Source organism: Protopterus annectens, chromosome 14.part0, assembly GCF_019279795.1.
Source record: "Protopterus annectens isolate FY-2018-M chromosome 14.part0, PAN1.0, whole genome shotgun sequence".
Classification (NCBI taxonomy): Eukaryota; Metazoa; Chordata; order Ceratodontiformes; family Protopteridae; genus Protopterus; species Protopterus annectens.
This window is the reverse complement of record NC_056748.1, coordinates 436,031,233-436,057,491: the sequence shown is the minus strand read 5'-3', so window position 1 is coordinate 436,057,491 and position 26,259 is coordinate 436,031,233. Positions and strand designations below refer to the sequence as shown.

General features: G+C 40.0%; 1 protein-coding gene across 1 annotated transcript in view; it reads right to left on the bottom strand.

Moving 5' to 3' along the window:
- USP54 (ubiquitin specific peptidase 54) overlaps positions 1-26,259 on the bottom strand; it is a 1,304,502-nt gene that overhangs the window by 315,578 nt on the left and 962,665 nt on the right. Inside the window, exon 15 of the mRNA XM_044056203.1 lies at positions 23,130-23,364. Within this exon, the coding sequence (XP_043912138.1) occupies positions 23,130-23,364 (235 nt within the window). The remainder of the gene's footprint in view (positions 1-23,129; positions 23,365-26,259) is intronic.

Below are 26,259 nucleotides of genomic sequence, written 5' to 3'. Positions count from 1 at the left end.
CTTCCAACCATGTCTTGGTGAGGGTAACTTAAGCTCTTCTCCAAAAGTTTGATAATTTTTCAATTTATAAAGATGTGCATAGGTCATGCAGGGTGATAGGGTGACTCTAATGAAACTATCAACAAGGAGGCTTCTGGATTCAAATGTCAGATGTGATCTACAGCTGCCAACCTGTTTACACTACCAGCTGAAATTTTCTGCTCATCTGCCACATCACTCAGGACTAAACAGATTCCTAGAGAAAACATCAGTTCCTAAGCACTCCTAGTCATCTTGGACAGGTAGCATGTTTAACTGCTTCAGTACTACCATGGCATTATATATTATCTAAGTCTGGACTGAACAGTCCACAGTGAAATATCTTTTCAAATCTTTGGTTATCAATGAACACTGTTAGCAGTTCTTTCAAATTGATACCTACATGCTTAATAACATTGAGGCAATCTTTCCCTTTGTCTGCTTTTAATAAAAGTTGCTTTGAGCTATCTGAAGCAAACTGTTACACAGTCTTCACCCTTACAAAACAATTCTCCACAGTTCCCAACTGTGACTGTTTTATCTGTACCAACAAGCATTTCTTCATTCCTTTGCTCTACTGTTGCTTGTCTGTTGTCCTCCAATACCTGCCGTTCAGATGTTGCCCTACAGTATCTTTTTAACCTTTTTCCCTAATTCCCTATTTTTATATTTTGTTTCCCTGTCTATTCCCAGTTATGAAGCATTTTCAACACAACACTACCCTCCTTTATTCCATCCCATTTTGTATGTGATCCTCTCTAATCTAACTGCCTGTACATTCCTCATCTCCTCCCCAAACATGGTTTCTTTCCAACTTGCCACGTATCTCCCTCAGACATATGTCTCTATTTTTTTCTAGGCCCTACCCTCATTGAATGCTTAATTTGTAAAACTCTTCTTTTTGCTTTACTCAGTCTCCCTCATGCTTCATTTCCCCTTGTTCTCTTTTATATTTTGTCAGGTATTTTCCTTGTGTCTCTTTTTCTGGCTAACATGCATTCCTTGTACCTAGCATTACCAGTAGTCTCCTGTAACCTCCAGTTTCAGGTGTACCCACCATGCTACAAATCCTACAGCTTTATCCACCTGGTAACTTGACAGCCAAAGTGCAACTCCATAAACTTTTCCCCTTTTGTTTCTTTTCTTTTTAATATGGTCCTATCTTCAGCATGATCTTACACTTACTGCCCACTTATTATCCTTGAAAAAGATGACACCTAGCTTACTTCAGCAACTGCCTAGATTTCCTCAATTCTCACTTAAACAGGAGAGGCTGCTTCATTTCTCCAGCCAACATCTGTTTACTATTCTATCTTTATAATATCCTCTACAAACAAAAGCTTAGATTCAAATAAATCCTAGGAAGCCGTGGGAACGATTTTGTAAGGCAAGCTGGTATAATGCATCTTGCACTGGACACATTCCAAATCATCTGTAAGACTGTTAATGGCAGATACTGCATTTTGAGGGAAGGAGGGACAGAGTGAATTTCATAAGTGACACCACATAACCTTTCCAGCTGAAGCATGCACATAGACAAAAATAATGACCCAACATGGACCCCCCTAAAGTATACCACAAGTGAGAGGGAAGTATGACAAAAGCTGCCGATAGAGACAATCCTATGTGATTACCTATACAGGTAGGACGTAAACTAATCCAGGATCATACCTGAGACAGAGAGACAGAGAGAGAGAGAGAGAGAGAGAGAGAGAGAGAGAGCAATACTATTGCAAACAGTCCAAAGGATTATGAAATCCTGCGGTAGACAAAAAGAATGCAGTGATGCTCATTATCTGGCTTTTATTTGTTCATGAATGCATTTATTATTTATGTTTAATGTCACAGAATGTCCTACTGGGCAGAAGCCAGAGACACTGGCAACCTGGGGAGAAAGGCTCCAAAATGAACAATAAGATCAGAAAAACTACATTTGTATCTCAGGGCTAACAGTGTGCATGACAAACGTGCATAAATATATATTTGTGGCTCCACCTGATTTAATCAAGTTTTGCTTTGTTCAGCATATGTTTTGTCGACACACTTTGGTTGACAAAACTGATGGCTGACAGATGAGGTGTGTGAAATTGACGATCCCTGGGGTTGGGGAATTAATTTGTCCCTTTCCCTGGGGACTGTGCAACTTTGGAAATTTTATATATAATTAGCAGGGGGTATGGGGGTGCAGGAGGACAAAAAATGTGTTTTACTGTTTGCATGCTGAGGCTATGGTCGGAGCATGCAAGTGGAACTGTCAATAAAATAAATGTCGATTTTTACATGTCCACATTCACAATGTTAACATTTGAAATATTTTGGTGTATTCCAGTACACACAAACACACATACATATACAATATATATATATATATATATATATATATATATATATATATATATATATATATATATATATATATATATATAGGTTTACCATCAGTTGTGTGAATGATAAAACATAATCCGTCCAAAATATCGAGTTTGAAAAACGAATTCCTGCATATTAAGTAGGTCAGAATGTCGAAGTGCATTTAGCGACAAAATCACATTCGCACTTTCGACATTTAGTTTTGCAGTTCATTACTGCAAATCACGTGACTTAAAGTTTTTGTGCCCCCAACACCCCCTGAAAATTATATATTCCAACTCCTAGATTGCACTACAGTGGGAAAACGTGTAATTTCCCAGTCCACACTGTACCGTGATCTCTAGTCAAAACTTAGACCATAAATGTGCAAATGCACAGTGGCATTCACTGCACAGAACACTCACAGTATTGAAGGTCGGCAAAATGGGAAGCAGCCAAATTACTTTCGACATTCCAGTTTTCGATGAACCTCCATTCTACATTTTCACAGTGAACATATATATATATATATATATATATATATATATATATATATATATATATACTTTCAATACAGCCGCATCCAGACTAACATCAGCTAATTATTTAATAGTTATAGAATCCATTTTTTAAGTGAAAAGTAGACATTGTAATAACGGAGTCATTATATAGTTAAGACCACCAGGCGGCGCAAAGAATCAAGTGGTACTCTGGGTACACTAGCAGCTTAGGCCCAACCAGAAGAGAGGTGGAGAAAAAAGCCTTTCCCAAACAATGTTTTAACAGGATCCTTATGCAGGGCTGGAGGAAGAGAATTCCAAAGTATCGGAAGGGTTACAGAGAACAAGGTACTCCCAAAATTAATTGACAAAGACTTTGTGACAGCAAGAAAAAAGCAAGAGGTTGAAAGTCGGAGAATAGGTTTTGCTGTACTGATATAAAACTGAATGGGAAATCCTCAGCTTTTTCGTCTTTCGGCTTTTCCCAGTTCGGAGTTGCCACAGTGGAACTTCAGTCCGCTAATGATTGGCAGTCGATTTTTATGGTGATGAGGTGCCAGCCCGACGCCCAACCTTCAATGAAGGCACGCCCATTCACGCATGTCTTTCGAACACCACTCAACTGCGGGGAGGACATGCAGACTCCACACAGAAGGCGCTCCAGCTGAGAATCGAACAGGAGAACCTCTTGCTGTGAGGCGACAACGCTACTGCTGCACCACCATGGCTCTCAATGGGAAATTCTCAGCTAAACCATGTTTATGAGTTGAGAAACATCCAGTCAGTGCACATACCTTAAAAGCACACAATGATGAAATTCTGACATATGTCCAGAGATAAACTTAATATAATATTTATTTTGAGAGGTAAGCTGTGATGAAGAGATATTTGTCATGGGGCAATCTGCACAGTGGCACTAGGCAACAGAAAAGACTTTGCAAGAGAGATCATCAAAAGTTGGATGCTGATCAAGAATTCCTCCAAGTTTAAAATAAAGGAGAAGTTCTACAGCAGTGATACCTTAGTACACATTTTTTGTGGAGAGCTTTGAGTGTCATTATATTAAAACAAAAGAAAAGCATTGCCTTCATTTGGATGTACGCAGCAGGATGTTGGAATCAGATAGCCAAAGAACAGCTGTGTTAGGAACTTAACATAACTGTAAATGTTCACATCTCTTCAGTGCTGTAGTACTGACTCTTGGGATTTCTGCCTGGAGAATCATGACAGCCAGCCTGATTTTCAGAACTCTCCACCCTTCCTGCTCCAGGACCAGCAGACTCTACTGCACTGACTGTCTGAATGTCTGTGGTATAAAAGCTCATTGACTAGAACTATCTTCAGATCTTTCTTTCCTCAAAGGTACAGATTTTTCCATGGAGCCAGAGCATGATCCATCCATGAATGACTCATTCCAAGTGGGAGATGTCACCCAGAGCAGCCCTAAAACCTGCCTTTCAGGGCTGCTACTGAACCCTGAGAAGGAGGATGCTTGGTCAAGTGATAGAAAGGAAAGATTATAAATTCTAGAAAAGGCTAGACTAGGTATCCAACCTAACCTAGAGGCATACCAGAGTTACAGGGGCAGAACCATAGGTCATCTGACCCCATTTACAGTGACAGCCCCCTCAACTCAAAGTTGAGGAGAAAAAAAAATAGAAATTCTTCTCTGAACTTCCTAAAAGTGTAACAGGCAGTGTGCTACAGATAATTCACCACACACTGAGAGCTTCAACTGAAATTGCCAATGCAGTACCGGCTCTGGAGTACTGGTACTACTACTGGCTCTGGAGTACTGGTACTACAACGGTGAATATACTCAAGTATCTGCACTCTTAAGTGCCTAACACAGCTGTACTATGTTCTTTGAAATTCACTGTTGTAGGACTGACATGACTTCCAGAGCTTACAGACCAAAAGTTGGCTGATTTCATGGAGGACCAGAAGACACAAAGCTCATAGCAAAACCCGTCTTGGCCCTGTAAATACTGGCTAAGTTGTCATGTTTGGAAAAGGTATGCATTAGGACTTTCAAAACCTTGGGTGCAGGAGAAAGACTAAGGTGCACGCTATTGAACTGAAAGTGGAAACTCCTCAATGATCAAACTTTCAGTTATTTCCATTTTGGTGCATCCAATGTGTTCAATATTCGCTATGTTCATTACTGATGCAAGATGCAGTCTTATACAGTTTTATGGCTGCATTTGGTACATCTGCTATAAGTATTTCTGCTGAGTTGTTCTCCAACTTTTGTAAATAAAAAAGAATTGTTCTTCAAACTTTGTAAATAATGTCTGCTGAGTTGTTCAGTTACTCACTCCAAATTTTGTAAATAATGTTTTGCACTGCCTTATATGTTTATAGGTATATACATGGCTAACAACCACAAGGATTCTTTTAATCATAGCCATACATTCCAAATGTATCCAGATAGTTTGGTACCCTACAGGTTATTTTTAGAGGTATGTATAAGTTAGGGCAAGCGTGGTCAAACATTTAGAGGTTGCCTCTATAGAACAGAGCTATAGATGACAAACCGGGTTGAATTTCTGATTTCCCATCCACTATTCCAGGTTACACTTGAATAGGGTTGGGAAGAACTCTGCTTCACATGGATGGGAAGCCTGTTCCAGAGAAGGGGGTATTCTCTGAGACACATACCTGTCACTCAACATGTCCTATTTATGTTACAAACAAGGTGTAAGCCCCTGAATTGGGTAGTTCTGATGCTACTTGTTTTGCGGATATGCACTTATTTCCTGTGTTGTACCTGAAAAGGGTCCTCAAACCAGTGCACTCACACAGTTAACAAATGTACAAACAAATAAATAAACCTGAGATACTGCATGCATTGTCTGTGAATAAGTATGTAGAGAAAGACATCCTTCATGCCTAGTATGGTTAGGAAGGTATCTCCTGAAACAAGGAACAGAAAAGTTTGCAAGTAAAGCATGATTAGCTGTTTTGAACTCCACATACTTATTCATATTTAACAGGCCAAGAACAGGTTCCCATAACTCTTGCTTTTATGGTATTTAACACACTTTTGAATAGTACCATGACACCTCTCTGCCTAGGGTACTTTTTCTAGGGCCCCATACTGTATCAAATGAGGAGTGAATGGATTTTGCATATTCTAGCTTTCGTCTTGGATGTGAGGAAATATACCTGAAGCTGGAGGGACTCCCAAAATTTTATGGTGTTTTCTATATTTACAGTGTCCAGGACCCATCGATCTGAGGTCAGGTGGGCCCAGTTCCTTTTAAGGTAGTTGACTCTCCACCACAGAAGTTTTGGGTGGACTGGGTGTAGGGAGAAAATAGGAGGCAGTCACAGTTGGCTAGGGCTGGCAGCAGTGGAGTGAATGCATCCCTAGGGACCAGCCTGTACCCCTTTATCCATTCCAACACTACAGTTTCTTCTAGGACTCCTTTTTCCATTTAAAGTTTTTCTTATATAGCTTGCCTCCTATAGAAGGCTAATATTTGGTGGGTAGTTTCTGGAATGTTTCTGCAACAAGAACGTGAAAAAGCTGAATAATTTATTGGACAGCTTTGCATTTTACTATGGTTTCTTAAAGATTCCGTAGGAGGGTGGACCATACAAAAGTTCAAAAGTTCTTTATCACGAGTGGTGTTTAAGAGCTACTGCTTTATAACCTCTAGCAAGGGCTAAATCCTTAAGTCAGGCCTGTTATCTGACAACTCTGCCACAGGCATCCACTGATTTCTATGCACAATGTATGGTATGGTATGATTATCCACTTTGCTTTTGTCAGAATCGGAATTGGCGGAATGGCTGTGGTTCAAGTTTTTGGGCAGAATGGCTGTGGTTCGTTTTGGGCAGAATGGCCTAGTGGATCATACAAAAGTTCTTTATCATGAGTGGTGTTTAAGAGCTGCTGCTTTACATCCTTTGGCAAGGGCTAAATCCTTAAGCCAGGCCTGCCATCTGACAACTCTGCTACAAGCATCGATTCATTTAAACCCACAATGTATGGTATGATATGCTTGTCCACTGTGCTTTCTGTCAGAGTAAGCCTATTTTATTCTACTTCTTAACGACTGTCACTTACTTTTTGAGCCATGACCTCAGTCTCTTTTGAGATTGTCAGCCTAAAAGTGGGTCATGTGGGTCTACCAACTTATTGCTTTGATAGCAAGGGCAGCAGTAGTATATACCTTCTTGCAAACCCTTCAAGAATTTTGCTTTTTCTATCATCAAGCAATGTGTTCAAGTCAGGGGTCAACTCAGAACCCTTGACTGCAAACATCAAGACCACTGCAGGTTCAGCAACATTTTATTTTGTAGAGGTTCTTATGTTGGTCCTGCATCCCCCCCCCCCCAAAAAAAAAAACTGTCTGGCTTTTTTGGTGTTTGCTGCACAGAGATAAATCCTAGAAATACAAAATCAGAAATCCTCAAAATGCCTGTATCACATAGTTGTTCCAGCAGTGCAGAGGGATAAAGCCCTGACTATGGCGCAGATGACCTAGGTTTGATTACTGGCTCAGGCAAATGACAGAGCTGTAGGGAAGGATGGGTGTGCCCATCCTGGGTAGAAAGATGCCTGTCAACGAAGGACCCTAAGGGGAGACATAGCCTACACAGGGGAGTTGCCCTTGGACATAGTTGATGAGTGTGGGGGTGGGGAAAGGGAGTGGGTAGGACATAAATGATACATCCCTGGACAGAATTTCAGATGGTCAAGCCTCAGGACACCCTTAGGATGAACGACCAGCCCCAGTAATACTGGAGTAAGTCTAGGGAGTAGCGGGATGGTTGGCAGAACTGGCATGTACATGGGGCACTGGGGGTCAGACCTGTAGGATGAGGTCCAAACGGACCAAAAAAAAATAATGCCTATAAAACCAGAGGAATGGCTGAAGGCTTGGTTTACTTACATCCCAGGAGCTAAAAATACATCCCTACCATATAATCAAATGCTCCTATAAACAAATGTTAAAATATTGAGCTGAAAAGCTCAAACACCCATAATACTGAAATGAAAAACAAGACAAAAACATACCTGCTTTTTGCAGGGATGCCAGCCCCCCCACACCCCCACAACCCCTGCTAAATATATACCAACTCTGAGATCTCATTACTGTGGGAAAAGGAGCAATACCCCAATACTTGCTGGGCCTCTAATCCCATTGCCTTTGCTATAATGGTGTTCAAACCTTTTGACTTGATTTTCTGACATTTGTTTATAAGAGCATTCAAATATATAACGGAGCCATTAAAAACACATTTTATGTGCAGAACTCAAGAGTTTCAATAGCCCTCTCTTAATTTGAGGTGGTCTTTCACTAGACTTATGACATCATTTTTCATTAGATTTATGGCATCAGTTGGAGGGAAAACTTTGAAGAGCTAGACTTCTCATAATTTGTATTGAATTCCACGGGAATGTATTTGATTTGAATAACAGAGGTCATCCCCCCTTCTCATCCAGGTCTGAATCTGAGAATTTCCAAAGTGGAATTAATTTTCCATTCCTGAGGGAAAACTCCAAAGGTAAAGGATAATTGACAGCCAAGTTAGGAATTTGTCAGTGAGGCAGCTTGGAGGCATAAAGGCATTAAGCCCTGACTCTGGCTTAGCCATCTTTTCTAGCTAGCATGGAGGATGTGAGCACATATCCTGAGGGGAAGGCTATGAGAAGGTCAAAGCTCATAACAACTACTAAGCAGGACATGCAGGATGGTCAAGGAGGCCATAGCTCATTGACCATCTAGCCTAACAGTATTTTGTCAGCATTCTTGATGGACAGAGCTAAGAAAAGCCTGATGCATGTAAAGAACTGCAGTTGCCTTCTCCAATCGCTCTCCACTTCCTCTTTTGAATCTGCCAGGCAAACTCGGTTTGGGGACAGCACTGGACTACCTCTGCTTTTTACTTCCCCTTCCATCTCTGCCAGCAGCCCCAAAACTGGGAGGAACTGTATCATTTTGGAAGGACAGAGAATTAGGTTCCTGTCAGCTGATGGCCAAGCTGCAGCAACAGGAACAAAAATAATGCTTCTGCAGAGCTACCAGATATTGCTCCAAAAATCTTTTATAATTGATGGGAATAGGGACAGGTACCAAGGGCATCTGCCCATGACTTGCCAGTAGGATGGATGACTGACTGGACATCCTAGCAACTACTGCATGAACAGGAACTGGAGGAAGAAAAAAAAATCAACAACATTTATAGAAATAGCAGTTGTGTGTGTCTGACATGAAGGATTTGTAGCCAGAGATATAGAAGGAAAACTGGAAGGTCTCTAGGCATCATCCAGGTTCCAAAGAAAACTGCATCTCACTGTGGAGCAGCTGTTAATTCTTTACAAGCCAGGTGGCATCCCAAAACGAAACTAGGATCTCATTGCAGGCATGGGTGAAGTGAAACCAAGGTCCTGGGTCAGGTGTGGATGAACTTGGGCCTCATCAAACCTTGTGCCTGCAGTTTGCCTTCATGCTCATGCCTCACATACTCCATTTTTTTCTGCTTCTCTGTTTTCTTAAATCTGTGGGCTTTCTTCTGTGAATGATCACTTGATGTTGGGTCAGGAGTCTGTTGTCTCCCTGGTAGAGATGCCCTTGCTACCATGGTCAGACATCTGTGATTTAGAAATGCTTTAAGATTCATTGCTGTACCAACTAGTTTATTTTTGGTATAAAATCCTCACATTATAGTACATCATGAAATTCACCCAAACATACAAACATGCACTAGAAGTGATAGTCTTGGCAGCATGTGCCTCCCACAGGTACATGATACATCCACTGTTAAAGTTTTCCGGGAGACATGCACAATCCCCACAAAAAAAAAAAAAACAAAAAGAATATCCACTTAGCAAAATTACAGTTAAATTAAGGTAACAAGAAAAGGCAAAGCTAAGCATACTTATCCTTTGAAGAAACTACAGGACTGAAACAAACCAACACAGTCACTCAACACAGAATACGAGATTCAGTATCTGCTCTCTTCAGTGACATGGAATGAAGATGGCAGGCTATGCACCACATTACAGATGAGTTACAGCTGACATACTTGGTGTTAAGATGTAAACATGCATATCACAACAGTATAAATTAAGTGCAAATGTGTGTAAATGTGTAACTGCTTTATACATGCAGTATAAGTGAATGGATACTGTGTGTCTGTACATCTCTATTTATCTACATATATGTATGTACATCTATATCTATCTAAGACACACACACACACACACACACACACACATATAGATATATATATACACACACGTATATATCTCACATTTCAAAAAATAGATGCAAGAAAACTATAAAGTAATTAAGATAAGAAGTGTGGCTGTTAGAAGAGTACAGAAGAGGGAACAGATCAAGAAAAATATATAGAAAGACAAACATGACAAAAAGCAATGCACAGTATCAGAACAGACCAGGACAATTGTACACTATTGCAAATAAACTAAAGATATCAGCACAGACAGAAAAACTTAGATGATATGCAGAAAAGTATAAAGGAAAAGTACAAAATAAGTAATTCAGTGATGACTCAAAAAAGTTTTATAGAGAAGTGGGAAACGATGCAAAAGGAACAGAAACACCACAAAAAAAGAACTAGACACAGTTTGGTGAAATATCTATGAACATCCTGTGGAACTTAACAAGGATGCTGACTGGACAGAAGAAGAAAAAGAAAAAGTAATAAGTTCAAATGTTGAGAATATGAAACGGGATGAATTAACGGCTAGAGAAATTGAAACAAAATTAAGAAAAGCTCCTAAATGGAAAACCCCAGGCCCAGATGCAGTACCTAACGTCTGGCTAAAAGTATTAACATCTTTACATTAAGATTTAGCCCTGTTTAGGAAGTATTTATATGTGCACCACGAACAGATGCCAACCTGGTTAACAATAGGAAAAATGATGCTCCTCCTTAAGACTGAACCTACAAGATAATCTTAAAAACTACAGACTAATAACTTGCCTTCTGATTATCTATAAACTATACCCTGGAAATTATGCCAACAGAGTTTATAGTCATTTAGAAGAAAACTCAATCATGGCAATAGAAAGTACAGTTGTGTACCTACCATAAATGTAGATGTTCGAGTGTATTCACTGTTGCAGTCATTACACTTGGGTTATGCTGCTGGCAGGCTACCTGCAGTCGGCCTGAATTCCAAAGTCCTGGTCCGGTGTCGGTTGCTGTCGCCTCTTCCCTGACGTCAGTGCGCCAGGGGTATAAAAGATGCAGCCGATGCCATTTTATTCAGTTTTTCTTGCCCCAGATGTCAGGTGCCCCCAAAAGGGTAGGCTAAAAAAAAACATTGCTTATAAAAGCATGCACTAAAATAAACAATACCTTAACCTACAAGCAAATACACCACATAGGTTGTACAGGATAGAGAAGTACAGATAAGTCCCAGCAAAGAAAGGGGGATAGTGGGTGGGTAACCTGGACTACAACAGTGAATACACTCGAACATCTACATTTATGGTAGGTACACAACTGTACTATGTTCATAGTGTTTCACTGTTGCAGTCATTACACTTGGGTTGAATCCCAAAGCTGAGGTTGGGCAGCTGGGTCTAAATAGCATTAGGAGTGGCTATAAGGCCCTGCAGAACTGCAGTGGCAAAGCTTGCTCTGGATTTAGAGTAAAGAGGTAAGTGGTAGTGCTTAGTAAAAGTGTGCACTGAAGTCCAAGTTGCAGCCTCCAAAATATCCTTGATTGGTACTCCTCTGAGGAAGACTGCTGAGGTGGCTGCTGCCCTGGTAGAATGTGGTCTAATGCCCTTAGGCACTGATTTGCCATGTTGTGAATAGCAGAAACAAATGCAGTGACCTATCCATTTTGAAACAGTCTGCTTTGAGATAGACTTTCCTTGTGATCCTGCAGCATATGCCACTAAACATTGCTCAGTCTTTCTGAAAGCTTTAGTTTTGTCCAAGTAGAAGTGTAGCTGTCTGTGTATGTCCAAAGAATGCAGAAGTCTCTCCCCTTTATTCTGTGGTTTTGAGTAAAAAGTAGGCAAATGAATGGTTTGGTTAAGAGCCACACTGGACACTACCTTAGGCATAAATGTTGGGTTTGTCCTTAGAGAAACCCTGTCCGGATGGAAGATAATAAAAGGTTCCACAGCCATTAATGCCTGTAACTCTGAGACTCTTCTTGCTGAAGTTATTGCTAGGAGCAGAGCTGTTTTCCATGATAAGAATTTAATCTCAGCTGTACTGGCTGGCTTAAAAGGAGGCAGTGTGAGTTTTTCCAAGACAAAATTGAGGTCCCATGCAGGTATTGGTGCTCTCCTTGGAGGTCTTATGTTTTTGGACCCCCTGAGGAACTGCCTAAGCAATGCATGTGAAAAAATAGGTGGGTCTGTATTGTAATGAGCTGAAATGGCAGAGGCATGGATCTTAATTGATGAGAAGGATAGGCCTTTGTCCAGCATCTCAGTTAGATATTGTAAAATCTGAGGAATATTTGGAACAAGCGTGTCAATTCCTTGTGCCTGGTTCCAAGCATAGAATCTCTTCCATTTTTCTGCATAAGATTTTCTGGTGCTGGGCCTCCTGGCCTCCAAAATAACATCCATAACTGCTTTAGAGAGAGGTGTATTTTGAATGGTTACACTATCTGCCATGCAGCTAGATTTAGGGTTCAGACCTGGCTGTGCAGGATCTGATTGTTTTGTTGGGTCAGTAAATGAGGAATTTGAGGCAATGTCCAGGCTGGGCCTTGGGACAAGCTCCTTAGGATTGGGTACCAGTGTTGGTGTGGCCAATCCGGGGCAATCAGAATCATTTGTGGTTTCTCTTGTCTGACCTTTAGGAGTACTTTGGGGAGGAAAGGCATATACTGTAAGGTTGTTCCAGCTGAATGACAAGGCATCCACTTTCCATGCTTGTTTGTGATAAGTCCTTGTGCAGAATCTCTAAAGTTGGCAGTTGTGAGGGGAGGCAAAAAGATCTATGTCTAGGCATCCCCATTTCCTTGTTATCATGCTGAAGATTTGTGGATCTAGTTTCCACTCGTGAGGACCCATGGGGTTTCTGCTTAGTTTGTCTGCCAGAGCATTTGTTTTTCCTGGCAGGAATTGTGCTTGCAGGTGTACTTGGTAGGTCAATGCTGTGTTCCACAAAATCATGGCTTGCCTGCAGAGGGGATAGGAATGTGTGCCCCCCTGCTTGTTTATGTATCACATGACTGTGGTGTTGTCCATCTTTATCAGCAGCTGTCCTGGATGAAGTAGGTCCTTGAAGGCTGTCAGGGCATTTTGTACAGCTAGCATCTCTTTTTGATTGATGTGAAGATGCCTTTGGCTTGGGGGCCATGTGCCCTGAATACATTTTCCTGCCATGTGGGCCCCCCAGGCATAATATGATGCATCTGTTGTTAGTGTTTGCCTGGCTGTGGGTAAAGTGAATGGCTGTACCTTGTTGTGGTGACAGGCCTGTGCCCACCATCGAAACTCCTGTTGCAGGCAGGGAATGAGTGAAATTAATGATTCCAGGCTGTGGCAATGTTGAGTCCAAACACTTTTTAGATACCATTGTAGTTTCCTCATATGCAGTCTTGCATATGGAATTAGCAGAATGCAGGAGGCCATGTAGCCCAGAGCCTGCAGAATTTTTCTTGCAGATAACTGGGTCTTTGTTGCCATGCTTTCGAAGTCATCTGGGCAGTTGTATTTAAGCTTGAACCCAGGAATATTATCTCTTGAGAGGGTACTAGTTTTGATTTCTTTTCGTTTACTGTGTACCCTAGGTAAATTAGTAATCTTTTTACAAACGCCATATGCTTTAGTAAAATGTCTTTGGTCTCTGCTTGAATAAGGCAGTCGTCAAAGTAGGGATATATTTGAATTCCTCTTTGTCTGCAAAATGCAATTACTGGTGTCAGGCATTTTGTGAAGACCCTGGGCACAGTAGATAAGCCAAAGGGCAGTGCAGAGAATTGGTAGTACATTGAGCCAGCTATGAATCTGAGGTATCTTCTGCAAGATTGTCTGATTGGGACATGCAGGTATGCCTCTTTGAGGTCCAAAGTTACAAGCCAAGCCTTCTTGCCCAGCATGGGCAGAAGCTGCTGCAGAGTCAACATTTTGAATTTCGGAACGTCCAGAAAAGTATTTAGAATAGAAAGGTCCAGAATTGGTCTCCATGCTTTATCCTTTCTTGGTACTAAGAAACGTCTTGAGTAAAATCCTTGTCCCTGCTCTTGCTGTGGTACTTGCTGAATAGCCCTCATGTCCATGAGAGATGAAACTTGTTTTTGTGCTTCTGCCCATTGATTGTGTGGCAGGTTTGGCATACCTTTTGCCTTTGGAAGGGTGTGAAAGTGGAACCTGTAGCCCTGAGAGACTATATTTAAGACCCATTTGTTCTGGGTAATCGTGTGCCAATTTTGTGAAAAAAAGTGCTAGCTTTCCCCCTAAGGGTGTTGCCAAGAGATAAATACTTGGCATCGGCAGAGGGAAGTCATTGGGACTGTTTCCTATATGGCTGTGATTTGTCTTCTCCACTATTGGAGGTAGAAGCACCCCATTGTTTGGGCCTGTATGAGCCCTGGGGCTGTTGTCTGCCTCTAGGGCATCTGTATCTGCCTCTTTGTGGCCTGTCTGACACGAGAAAGGACCAATTCTTAGAAGGCCAGTTCCTGCTAAATCTGGGTGGCTGTACCTGTAAGAAATCCTTCACTGTCTGCATAGATTTAGCTTTATCCTCCATTTTCTTCAACACCTCTTCTGCCTTAACACCAAACAAAGTATTATGCTGTAATGGAGCATCCAATAATTTTGTTTTAACATGATCAGGCAGAGTCTGTTTCTTTAACCAAGCATGCCTTCTAATGACAGATACTGTTACAGTGGCCCTGCAAGAGGCCTCTAGTGAATCATAACCACATTGCAAAGTATGTTTTCCCACTTGTTCAGCTGCGTGCAATAAATCCTGCAATTCCTTGTTCTCAGAACATTCAGAATTTGTCAACATTTTCTGTTTTAACAGAGACATTAAGTATTGCTGACATTTAAGCATATGAAACTGACAATTTAAAGCCCTTACAGCCAAGGTAGCAGAAGTGTAAACTTTTTTGCCCATCTGTCCAGTGCCCTAGAATCTCTATCTGAGGGGACAGAGTTTTTTGCAGTAGCAGCCTTGACCCCTTTGGGACCCTGAGAAATAGTTTCTGGGTCAGCAGCAGGGTTTTTACATAGAAATTTATGAGAATCTGGAACCCTGTAGCATCTGTCTGGCTTAACAGGTGCAGGAGGTAAAGAGTCGGGAGACAGGCCGGACTCTGAAAATACATCATCTACAATGTCTAGAACAGGTGGAATAGCAAGAGGTCTGTGCTGAGGTAGTAAAAGAAAGTCACTGAGCCTTTTCTTAGAATCTGAATAATCTTGGCTCTCCCAGTGGAAATGCTTCATCATGGTATGCAGGGTTTCCCCAAATGAATAATATTCAGGAGGAGAAGCTGAAGGAATAGATTCTTCAGCATCAGAATCCTCATAGGGAGGAATAGAGTATCCCTGTTCTGAAGAGGAGTCAGAGGAAATGGAAACCTGATCAGAGGAATCATATTCAGTATCTTGCCTAGGCCTGTTATCAGGAGGGGGATGGGAACCCCTGATGAAAGTAATTAGGTCTTCGGCCATTTTGAGAATCTGTTTCTTAGGCATGGAAGTCTGTCCTGGAGAATGCTGTACTTGTTTCCTTCTCTTTAAAACTGTTTTAGTCTTTGTCTTGGATGCTGAAGTTGGCTTGATAAAAAGCTGTGTAGGTCTGAAAACACCCACAGAAGCCGATGCCTGCTTAGCGGCTCCGGACCCATCTGAGGAATTAGTTTCCACAGGCCAATACATTGAGTATCCAGAGGCTTAGTTGTCTCCACGTGGGAGTCGGAGGCAGCATGTGGCTCTGAGGTAGCAGGTGTCAGAGGCTGGGAAAGTGCCTCACTGAGAACCGGTGAACTGGCGACTGGCCTAGAAGAGGCTTCGTCATCGGTTTTGGACCTCGGATGCCTGTCTTTTTCTTTTTCCTTGTGTTTTTTATGAACTCTGGTCATCGGTTGTTCCGATGGCATTATGTAGTTAAACATTCGGCCAAAGTAATGAAAAGCAAAATCGTACCAACGCTTAATATTGCGTTGGTTAAATCTAGCACAAAACTGACAACTAGCAACGTCGTGAACAGGGCCTAGGCAAGGAATACAGTAAGAATGAAAGTCCTTATGAGGTATTTGCTTCCCACAAAAAATACAATTGTTAACTTTTTCTGACATCGGTCTGGAGCAAGAAAAAAGTTTCCTCAATGGGGTACTTAGTTTTATAGAAGACTTCGGATCTGAAATTCAATTTTGAAAATCTCAGCAGTCGGCCGACCGGCACTTGCGAACTGCTTATGCTTCGGGCAAGAAAGACTGAAGAAAATGGCGTCGGCTGCATCTTTTATACCCCTGGCGCACTGACGTCAGGGAAGAGGCGACAGCAACTGACGCCGGACCAGGACTTTGGAATTCAGGCCGACTGCGGGTAGCCTGCCAGCAGGATAACCCAAGTGTAATGACTACAACAGTGAAACACGATGAACATTAAAAGGAAAAGTCATATGGAGCAAAGGATCATTTATTATTAAATAAAGTCAAAATGGAGAACTGTAAAAAGGGGAAGAATCTGAGTATAGCATGGATAGATTACAAAAAAGTATTTGACAGCATCCCACATTCACTAATAAAAGAGTGCTTATAAATTTATAAGATACACCCTAAATTGATTGATCACATTATAGTGAACATGAAACAGTGACAAATCACTTTGCAGCTAAGCCATGATAAAGACAAATTACTATCCCAGGGAATAAAACTCAAAAGAGGATATTCTAGGGTGACTCTTTCTTTCACTGCTGCTCTTTTATACTGCCCTTAACCCATTAAGCTGTCTACTTAACAGATTAGGTCATGGTTACTGTCTGGCTCCCAGAAAACAACAAATTGTAAAGACTTTTCATTTTCATTGTGGATGATTTAAAACTGTATAGTACCTCAGAAGCACAAGTGCAAGTGGTCGAAACTTTCTCAGATGATATAAGAATGTCATGTAGTCCTGATAAATGTGCTAAAGCAACCTTTAAAGCAGGAAAACTGCAGCACCAAGAAAATATCAGTCTGGGACTGAAATGTGGTATTAAGGAAGTTGAGCAGGAAGGAGTGTATAAATATTTGGGAAATTATGAAGGACGGAAAATAAAACATGATAAAATGTGAATAAAACTTGGTAAGGAATATTTTAGAAGACTAAAATTAATACTGAAAACAGCCCTGACATCCAGGAACGAAGTCCAAACTATAAATCAGTTTGCTCTTCCTTACAGTTTTGGGGTGACTGTTGCCAAAAGATCAGTTGGACAGGAAAAGAAAAATGCTTCATGGTTATCAAATGATTTATAAAATTCACTGTATACCAAAATTACATACTCCCCCTTCTGAAGGACATATGGGTCTCCTTGAAATTGATTACATGCATAGATCTACAATCATAAGACTGCATACATATCTGCTGATTTCACAAAATGCAAACATAGTGAAAGTTTTAAAACATGAAGAGAACGAGTCAATTTAGCAGAGGCATATTTGTGCCAAGCAGGAATGGAAATCAAACCAGAAGTAGACAAAAATCAAGGAGCAAATGAATGTGCAAAAAAATAAAAGAAAGACTATACGGTGAGGGATCAGATGAGAAGGCAAGAAATGTGGAAAATGTATAAATATAGTTGGAAGTACAGAAAACTCCTGGAACAACTTCATGTCGATCAGGATCTGACTCAGGAATGATTAAGGAGGGGTGAATTTAAACCTAAAGATGAAAGGTTAACACTGACAGCCCAGGATAACGCATTACATATATGTTGGTTTATAATGTCCACTGAGCATGTTGGAGAAACAGACAAATGCAGGTTTTGTAAAACAGAATTGGAAAGAGTTGCACATCTTGTTGCTGAGTGTGATAAATTAATGTCAAAAGGCCTGTATACTGAAAGGCATAATAATGTGGCAAGACTGTATTGCATTGGGGATTATGCAAATATTATAATACTGAAGTAGCTGAGAAGCATTGGAAACATACGCCAGAAAGCATTATAGTAAATGATGAAGTTTATATCACATGGGCTCACCCATTACCAATAGTTCAAAAAACAGATGTGAGAAAACCAGATATAGTAGTCAGTGAAAAGAAGACAAAACTAGCATTGATCACTGAAACTGCTATACCCAGTGATTACAGTGTCTCATGTACAAAGAGATACAGTTATAAAATACCATAATTGGCAGGTAGAAATGAGGACAATGTGGAAGAAGGATACAGAGACAGTCCAAATAGTAGTGTGAGTAATGGATTTCATAAAAAAACTAATTTACAGCCATATTTAGATATGTTACCAATACATGTAACTCCATATGAACTGCAGAAAGAGACATTTGTGGGTACATTACAGGTGCTGCGAAGAGCACTTTTGGCAACCATCAAAGACTGAAACAATATTAATTTCATGAACTAGAATCATACTTTAACTTAGGAATGGGGTCCATTCCTGTCATGGCATTAGAAATCTAAAAGACTTGGAGAAATTAAAAAAAAAAAAAAAGAGTAAACAGATATGTACAAGAGATTGACAGTTTCTTATTTTACTGTCAAGAAAATATATTTGTTTCAATTTAAAAATATATATAATGATGGACATATTAATTTAAAAATGTCTAAGCTGACACGTGCACATTGCACTAGAAAAAAAGTAGACTTGATTGTGCTGAAGATCCTGATGAAATAATGGAATTTTTATGAGCAAAGTGAGTAGTCTGTGACTCTGCCATTGTGTCACTTCCCAGAAACAATACAGCATGGTTATGCCTTGCATATGTAGAAAAATATATCCCTACACTGGCATTTAAGGATGGGGATACAGGGAACCTAAACAGCTACAGACAAAGTTTAGAAAGCATAGCTTGTAAATGTTTTGGGAATGTATGTCTGAGGGTTTTAAATGAAATCTCCATACAAATACTGACAGGCTAGACAGCATGGTTTCACAAAGGGAAGACACTGTTCTACAAATATGATCAGTTTTGCCACTTCAGCAATGTAGGACCACAAGGATAATTCTGGGGCCTTATCTGTTTAACATTTTTATGGCAATTGCACTTGTATGGAAGGAAAAATGCCGATGAAGTGAAAGTTGTTACCTTACTGTATTCAACTAAGGAATAGTATGGTTTGTAATTCTACTTAGTTAAGTTCAAACAGGAAGGTAGGCAGTAACTGCACATTGGAAATTGTAGAGTAACACATTTGGAAATGCCAATCAGAGCTATCCTTATGCCATTAATGATTTGTTGACAGCCTGTACTTCATTTAAGGTCCTGGGTGTACTGGCTGATAATCAACTCACCTTTGGTAATAATGTTAATGCAAAAAGATAGAAGGCCATTTTGTAAGTACTAATAAGTCTATTTTAGGGTCTGTTATTTCAAGACGTAAGTAAGTATTAGGACCCCTACATAAATTCCTGCTAAGACTGCTTTGTGAATATTGCCTAGTTTTACTCTTATAACATACTGATAAAAAAAAAAAAAAGAAAGAAACTGGAACATATTCAAATATATTCCTAGGCGAATTAATTAAGTCACATTTGTGATACACTAAAAGTCTCAGAAGACTAAATTAAGCATACTTTACTGTTGATTACTTCATGCAATGTAATTTATGCATTCAAAAGCTGAAAGAATAACATAATTAAGACAGCGCTAGATGTTAGCTGTTGAATCATGCACTAAGTATAAGGAATGATGGCTGTGTTTGCAAGTAAACAAATTTAATACAAACATTAAGGACATTTTCTTAGGTAAGGGTGACAAAAATCAAGTGGAGTTGCTATGGTTTAGATCCCTCCACTTACCATGATACTGTACCCACTTTCAACAACGTTGAACTTCTCATCTCACTCCTCAAACTGAATACTCACAATCTTCTAGCCGTCATAGGTGTATACATACTACCTAGTAACAACATTCCCATCCTGAAGATCCTCTCCTGGATCTTGGCCAGCATAAGATTAGAAACTATCTTGCTAGAAGACATTAACAATAAATTGGCAAAAGACAGCCCTAGAAAACCCAACAAATTTAATTCAGCTATACAGCTTCTCTCAATTATTCAAGACTCCAAGTAGAATTAACAAGGCCACATCTAAAGAATCCATCCTAGACTAGATTCTGACATGCACCCCAAACAATGTTGCCACAAGTGGCACCCTACCAAATAGAAGTGACCACCAGTTAAGTTATATAATCAGACACCCCAAACAGCTCCACAAGGTTCTTCACTATAACACAGTCAGAAACCACAGTGACTTCAATAAAGCAACTTTTACTTCCGGCCTGCACCAGATCTACTGGGCTACACTTAAAGTTATTCCCCTTGATGAAGCAGTAGATGCATTTAATACAATAGTTATGCATATCCTGGCAGCACAATTACCATTAAGAACCAAAAGACTTAAAAACAAACCAGCCCCTTGGTTAACTAAAAAAAAAAATGAAACTCATGCAACAAAGTTACAATGCCTGGAAGTCATGGCTACAAACCAAGTCTCAAACATCCATGCAACAATATAAGCAGTTAAGGAGCTATAACAAATAATGCATAAAACAGGACAAAAAAGCTTATTATGGCAACACCTACAATTAATCATCAAACAATCCAAAAAACTTCTGAAAATCCATCCATACATTGATTAATCCTGTAAAATCCAACAAAGCCAGCTCATCCCAGATAACTCCAACACCACTGCTTCACAGTTTAACTTACATTTAATAAACAAATGAAACTCCCTCCCATAAAACAAACCTGCTATAAACACAGCTATCCCAACCCAACCATTGAAGCCACAACAAACCTTCACACTCACTCCAGTGCCAACATCTACAATTAAAAATTACTTAGACACCCTTAAGACAAATCCACTGCCCCTGACCAACTTCTGTCTGAACACCTCATACTTGCTGTAGATAGTCTTGCATATTTCATCTTTATGCTAATAAATCACTCCATCCAAAAAAAAACATGTCCCTACCTTAAGGAAAAAAATCTTCGATAATACCCCTCCATAAAGGCAGCTCATTGACTGAGCTTACAAACTATAGACCAATCACTGTTTTCTGACCATTATCCAAAATCTTGGAAAGATGCATTCACTCTCAACTTACTACATATATTACTTCTCATAACCTCCCCTCTTCCTCACATTATGGTTTCAGACCCATTCACACTTCAACCACCGTCTTTCTAATGTTCACAGATATAATAAATCACAAGAGGAACCTCGGCCATATTTCTGGATCTATTCAAGGCATTCAATGCAGTCAGTTATCAAAGTCTTCTAAGCAAACTCCCTTCCTATTGTCTGTCACCCTCCTCATTTAACTGGCTTCTTAGCTGCCTCACTATTAAGTTCCAAGCAGTGAAATGGCGACATGATCTCTCCTCTTTCCTTTCTAAATACCACAAGGCTCCATCCTAGGACCACTACTGTTTAACTTACTTATCAATGATCTAAACACAGCAGCCAAAGAGGCCTCCATAGTACAACATGTCGACATCTCCATTCTAATATGTGCTGCTTGGACACTACCCATGCTCCAAACACTCATTCAGAAATCCTTCTCCTCCATAGAAGCTTTGCTCAAAAACTAACAACATCTCCAGAATCAAACCTAAAACAAAACAAACAAAACAAAAAAAAACTAAACCACTGCTGATCACACCCAACTCTCTTTACTCCCAAAAACTACCTTTAATATACTGTCATCTAACAAGGCCAATATAGAACTGGTATCCCACATCAAACTACTAGGTGTGATTATAGTTGAACATGTGAAATTTGATCTCCACCTTTAGCAAGCCATAAAGAAGACACAGCAAAAGCTAGGGTGCCTCTACAGAGGAAAACACTATATCCTACTGACTTCTGCTAGGCAAAAAAACAGACACTTTTCTACTCCCCACTATACTATATGCCTGTCCTATCCTAACCAATATCAACTTCTGTCTATCAGCCTAACTAGAGCAATGCTACAACAAAGTAGCTAAATTCACAACTAGCCAAAAATAAAGATTACATCACTGTCTGTCTCTCTCTCACTACAACAATTAAACTGTCTCAAACTTAATAACTTTCTATTGTACTCGCAATTACTTGCAACCTTCTGACTATTGCACAACCAACACCTCCACTGAAAAAGGGCACTGGTCACTCAGACTTTTCTGGTAAAGAAATGGCAATCAATAAATAAATATATATATTTTTTAATTACACAGTATTTTTTTGATAGCAGTGTTTCTATTCATTGAACATATTTGGCATACTCTTCAGCCAATGAGACTGCAAACTGTTTAATTTGTTTGTCATTTTCTTAAATGAATAAATTATACACACACATATTCTATACACAATGTATGCAAACATATGGAGTGGCTTATCAAACATCAACACTCATAACAGTGAACACAGAAAGAATGATCACTTATATCTAAACTAGAATGATTAGAAAATAAAATGCAAAAGCAATTTTTACCAACTCCGATATCACACAACAGTGCAGTAGTGCCAAATTCCCTGTATAATATCCATGCACCAAGAAATAACATGCACCCCCACCACATTCCCTACTACTTATATACTCTGAGATCACACATGCACAGTACTGGGAAAAGGGGATATTCCCCAACCCCAGTAATGTAGTGGTCTAACACAACTGCTGACCCTCTGTTTTGTCAAAGTGTGTTGCCAAAACAAAAGTCGACATTAATGACAGTTGACTAAAATAAGGGACCTGATGTTTTTATATATATATATATATATATATATATATATATATATATATATATGTATGTATAGGTTCATGGGTGTTTACTAGGCTAACGACCACAAGGGCTTTTTTAAGCCTAACTATGCATCCCCAATCTCTGACAAGTTTTGATACCCTTGACAAGTGTAAGCAGGGGCTTGGCAGATGAAACATTTACAAACAGGGGCATGGAAGATGAACCATTTACAGGCTGCCTGTACATACATACACACACACACTCACACCCATGCATGCATGTGCACACACACACACACACACACACACACACACACACACACACACACACACACACACACACACACACACGCAGATTTATGCAGAAGGATTGGCTTCTATACCTTGAGTGGCTGCCTTACCTATAAGAATGAGATAGCGAACCCTCTGAAAGAGGTATGTCAATACTGACAGGGCTGTTGCTGTTACGTTCACTGCTTTCATACCCAGACTCCATTCTTTGAATCAAGCGTGCCTGGATGTCAGCAGGAGGACGGAACCCTCGACTGGAGCTTACACACTTCTCATGTCGCCCACTTCCTGTGACTTCTTGAAGGGCACAGTCTTTTATTTGGCACTCTGCTCTGTCTTCTTTGCCTGTAAAACAAAAATATATTCGCTTAAACAGTAATTTATTTTTATTTATTTTTATTTTATTTATTTATCATTTGTTAACCGGGAAAGTCCAACTTGGAACAAAGCCAATTTTCAGCGAAGGCCCGGGGAGAAATGCTCCAGATGCATGTCTTTGTAACGTGGGAGGAAACCGGAGCACCTGGAGAAAACCCACATGAATACAGGGAGGACATACAGACTCCATACAGAAGACACCCCAGCCGAGAATCGAACCCGAGAACCTCTTGCTGTGAGGCGACAATGCTACCACTGCACCACTGCGCCATCCAGCCGTAATACTTAATACAGCTCACCGATACTGACACGGCGAAGAGCAAGTGGTAATCTGGCTACAAACTGGCATGTTTAATGCGACAGACTGGCTTAATCTCATGCTAATGAGAGGTGGGGTAATGTTAAAAGGGGCATGTTGTTAATAGTCAGGTAGAATTAGAATTGTAAATATGTTATTTATCTATATTTCATGTAATGTTTCTTAAGACATCTTATCTGAAATAATAAAAAAATTGTAGTGAAAAAAAATGTGTAGAAAACTTGTACTTCTGTAATAATATCTTAAAACACATTGCAGCTAATTTATTTGTCTTCTACTGCATTCTACTGCTTAACTGTGCCCTTAGTAGGAATGCCCCTTGAATTTCAACTGTAATTCACTAATGAAAGACCTGCCATGGTACACTGGAGTACTTTAAATTCTAGCATGTCCTGATCACTTAGACGGCAGCATTTGTTTCAGTCTGTTATTTTAATTTATAGACCAAACTAAGCAGACAGTGGTATTCTGGTGGTAAACACTTCTATCAATATGATTCAAAACATATGTACTTCAGACACATTGGCAAAGAGGTACAGTGCGTAAAGCATTGCTCAATACTGCATTATGAATTAGAAGCACTGTTCACAGTCCAATTCAATAGCAAATGAAAGTATTGGGTATTCCAAATGTCTTACTGAAAATATTTTTTCAGAGCTACAATTCAAATATGTGGTCTTGCATTTTTAACCATAAATATGTAACCAATTTTGGTTCAAGTCATAGTTTGAAAGCAGTACCCGCCTATCTACTCACAAGTGGGAATTCTTCATTTCATTTAGGAAACTGGGCACTGCCAATATGCAAAGCTGCCTATCTTTAAGGTGACCCAGCAGTACTTTTGGTTGCATCCTGCTCAGACTTACAGCTTGAAGATAAGACTGAAGGGCCCAAACTCAGGACCAGAGAATGAAGCACATTAGCTTAGCCTTAATCTCCTGAAGCAAACTTGCAGAACTACAAGATGAAGTAGAACATTATGTGCATCTTGATTCATATCGGCATGTAGTACCTTGGATGTGAGCAGCTAATGCCTGCTATGTGGGCTGACAATGTCTAATTTCAAGCTTTGCTGCCAGTAACACAGGGGCAGAAGTGCTGTTCCTGCAGCAACAGCTGACAGTGGTGATATGCAGGTGTGCAGTTTGCATGGATAGCTACAGACAGCTCAGCACCACTTGTCTAAATGCACATACAGCAGACAGGGCAGAATCATTTGGAAGGAGAGCTGTTCCCTCTGACAGTGGTACATCTGGGAACTTTCTTAAGCAAGTTCACTCCGAGATCAGGACCTACACCAGATTATGCACAAAGGGCTGCTCAGTCATCAGTTCCATGCACTGTGCAATATTTCAGAAGGGAGATAGATGCACTATAACAATTAAGTCTACTACAGGACACTGAAGACCACTTCATTGAATGTCAATATATAGTAAACATTTAAACAAAAGTCATTATACTAGATAGATAGATAGATAGATAGATAGATAGATAGATAGATAGATAGATAGATAGATAGACACAACAAGTGTGCAAGACTCACGAAACTGTGTAAGGGGTTTGGGTCCCCAAAACTTTAAATAAGACCTCCAAGCTCACAGCACCTCTGGGTAGGCAATTTGCACTTAATAAAGTATAAATACCATTCAAAAAGCTTCCAGTGTTTCCTTGTCTTAACAATAAGTGAAATTAAAAAAACAGTACTTCCTATCTAATGACTTAAGAGAAATCTAACTCATTCAATTCATCTTCTGTCAATTATGATCATGTGTGGGAGTGTGTGTAGGACAGATTAGCGAGCCTTTGAATCAAATTTTAACAAATGCATACACAAAATATTAATATTTCAAAAAAAAAAAAAAAAAAAAAACTGAAGTGAGGAAAGAAAAGCAAACTTTGTTCATTTCAAAGGCACAACCATCTTACTACTCCATGGCATAGGCTATGCACCCTACATCCCTTACTAATTATAATCAACTCCAGCATCGGTGGTACATTTGGGGAAAGAGAACACCTTTTTTCTGCGATGATCACAGAGTCAAAAAACTGTTTTCAGCAAAACAGCCCCTTCAGGACTTGTTAGACTGTCTTCCTTTCTCACTTACAGAATTACTATTACTTAGGGAAAATGCCCTCCATAGGTCGTTCGGTATATACTAGAATAACAACCACCACAGACTTTATAAGCCTAGCCACACATCCCAACCCAGCTGTGTCCCCAAGTATCTTGGGCATCCATATGGAAGAACATATTAGTTAGGACATTGCTAAATATTTTGTGGGGGAAGGGTGACCAAGGTTAGTGAATATTTACTGTTGGCCTCTCTGTCCATCGGAGGTATGGGGATAAAGCGTGGGTGAATGCACTATTCCCCATCCAGTGGTCAAGGTTATGCATGTTTAGGGAGCCTATTCCATAACATGGGGATGCTTTGAGACACATATCAGCCTCTCCAGCATGTTCTACCTATGTCACAAACAAACTTTAGGGCCTTAGAACTAGTTTTTTGGGTGCTGCTCACTTTGCAGATGTGCAAGAGAAT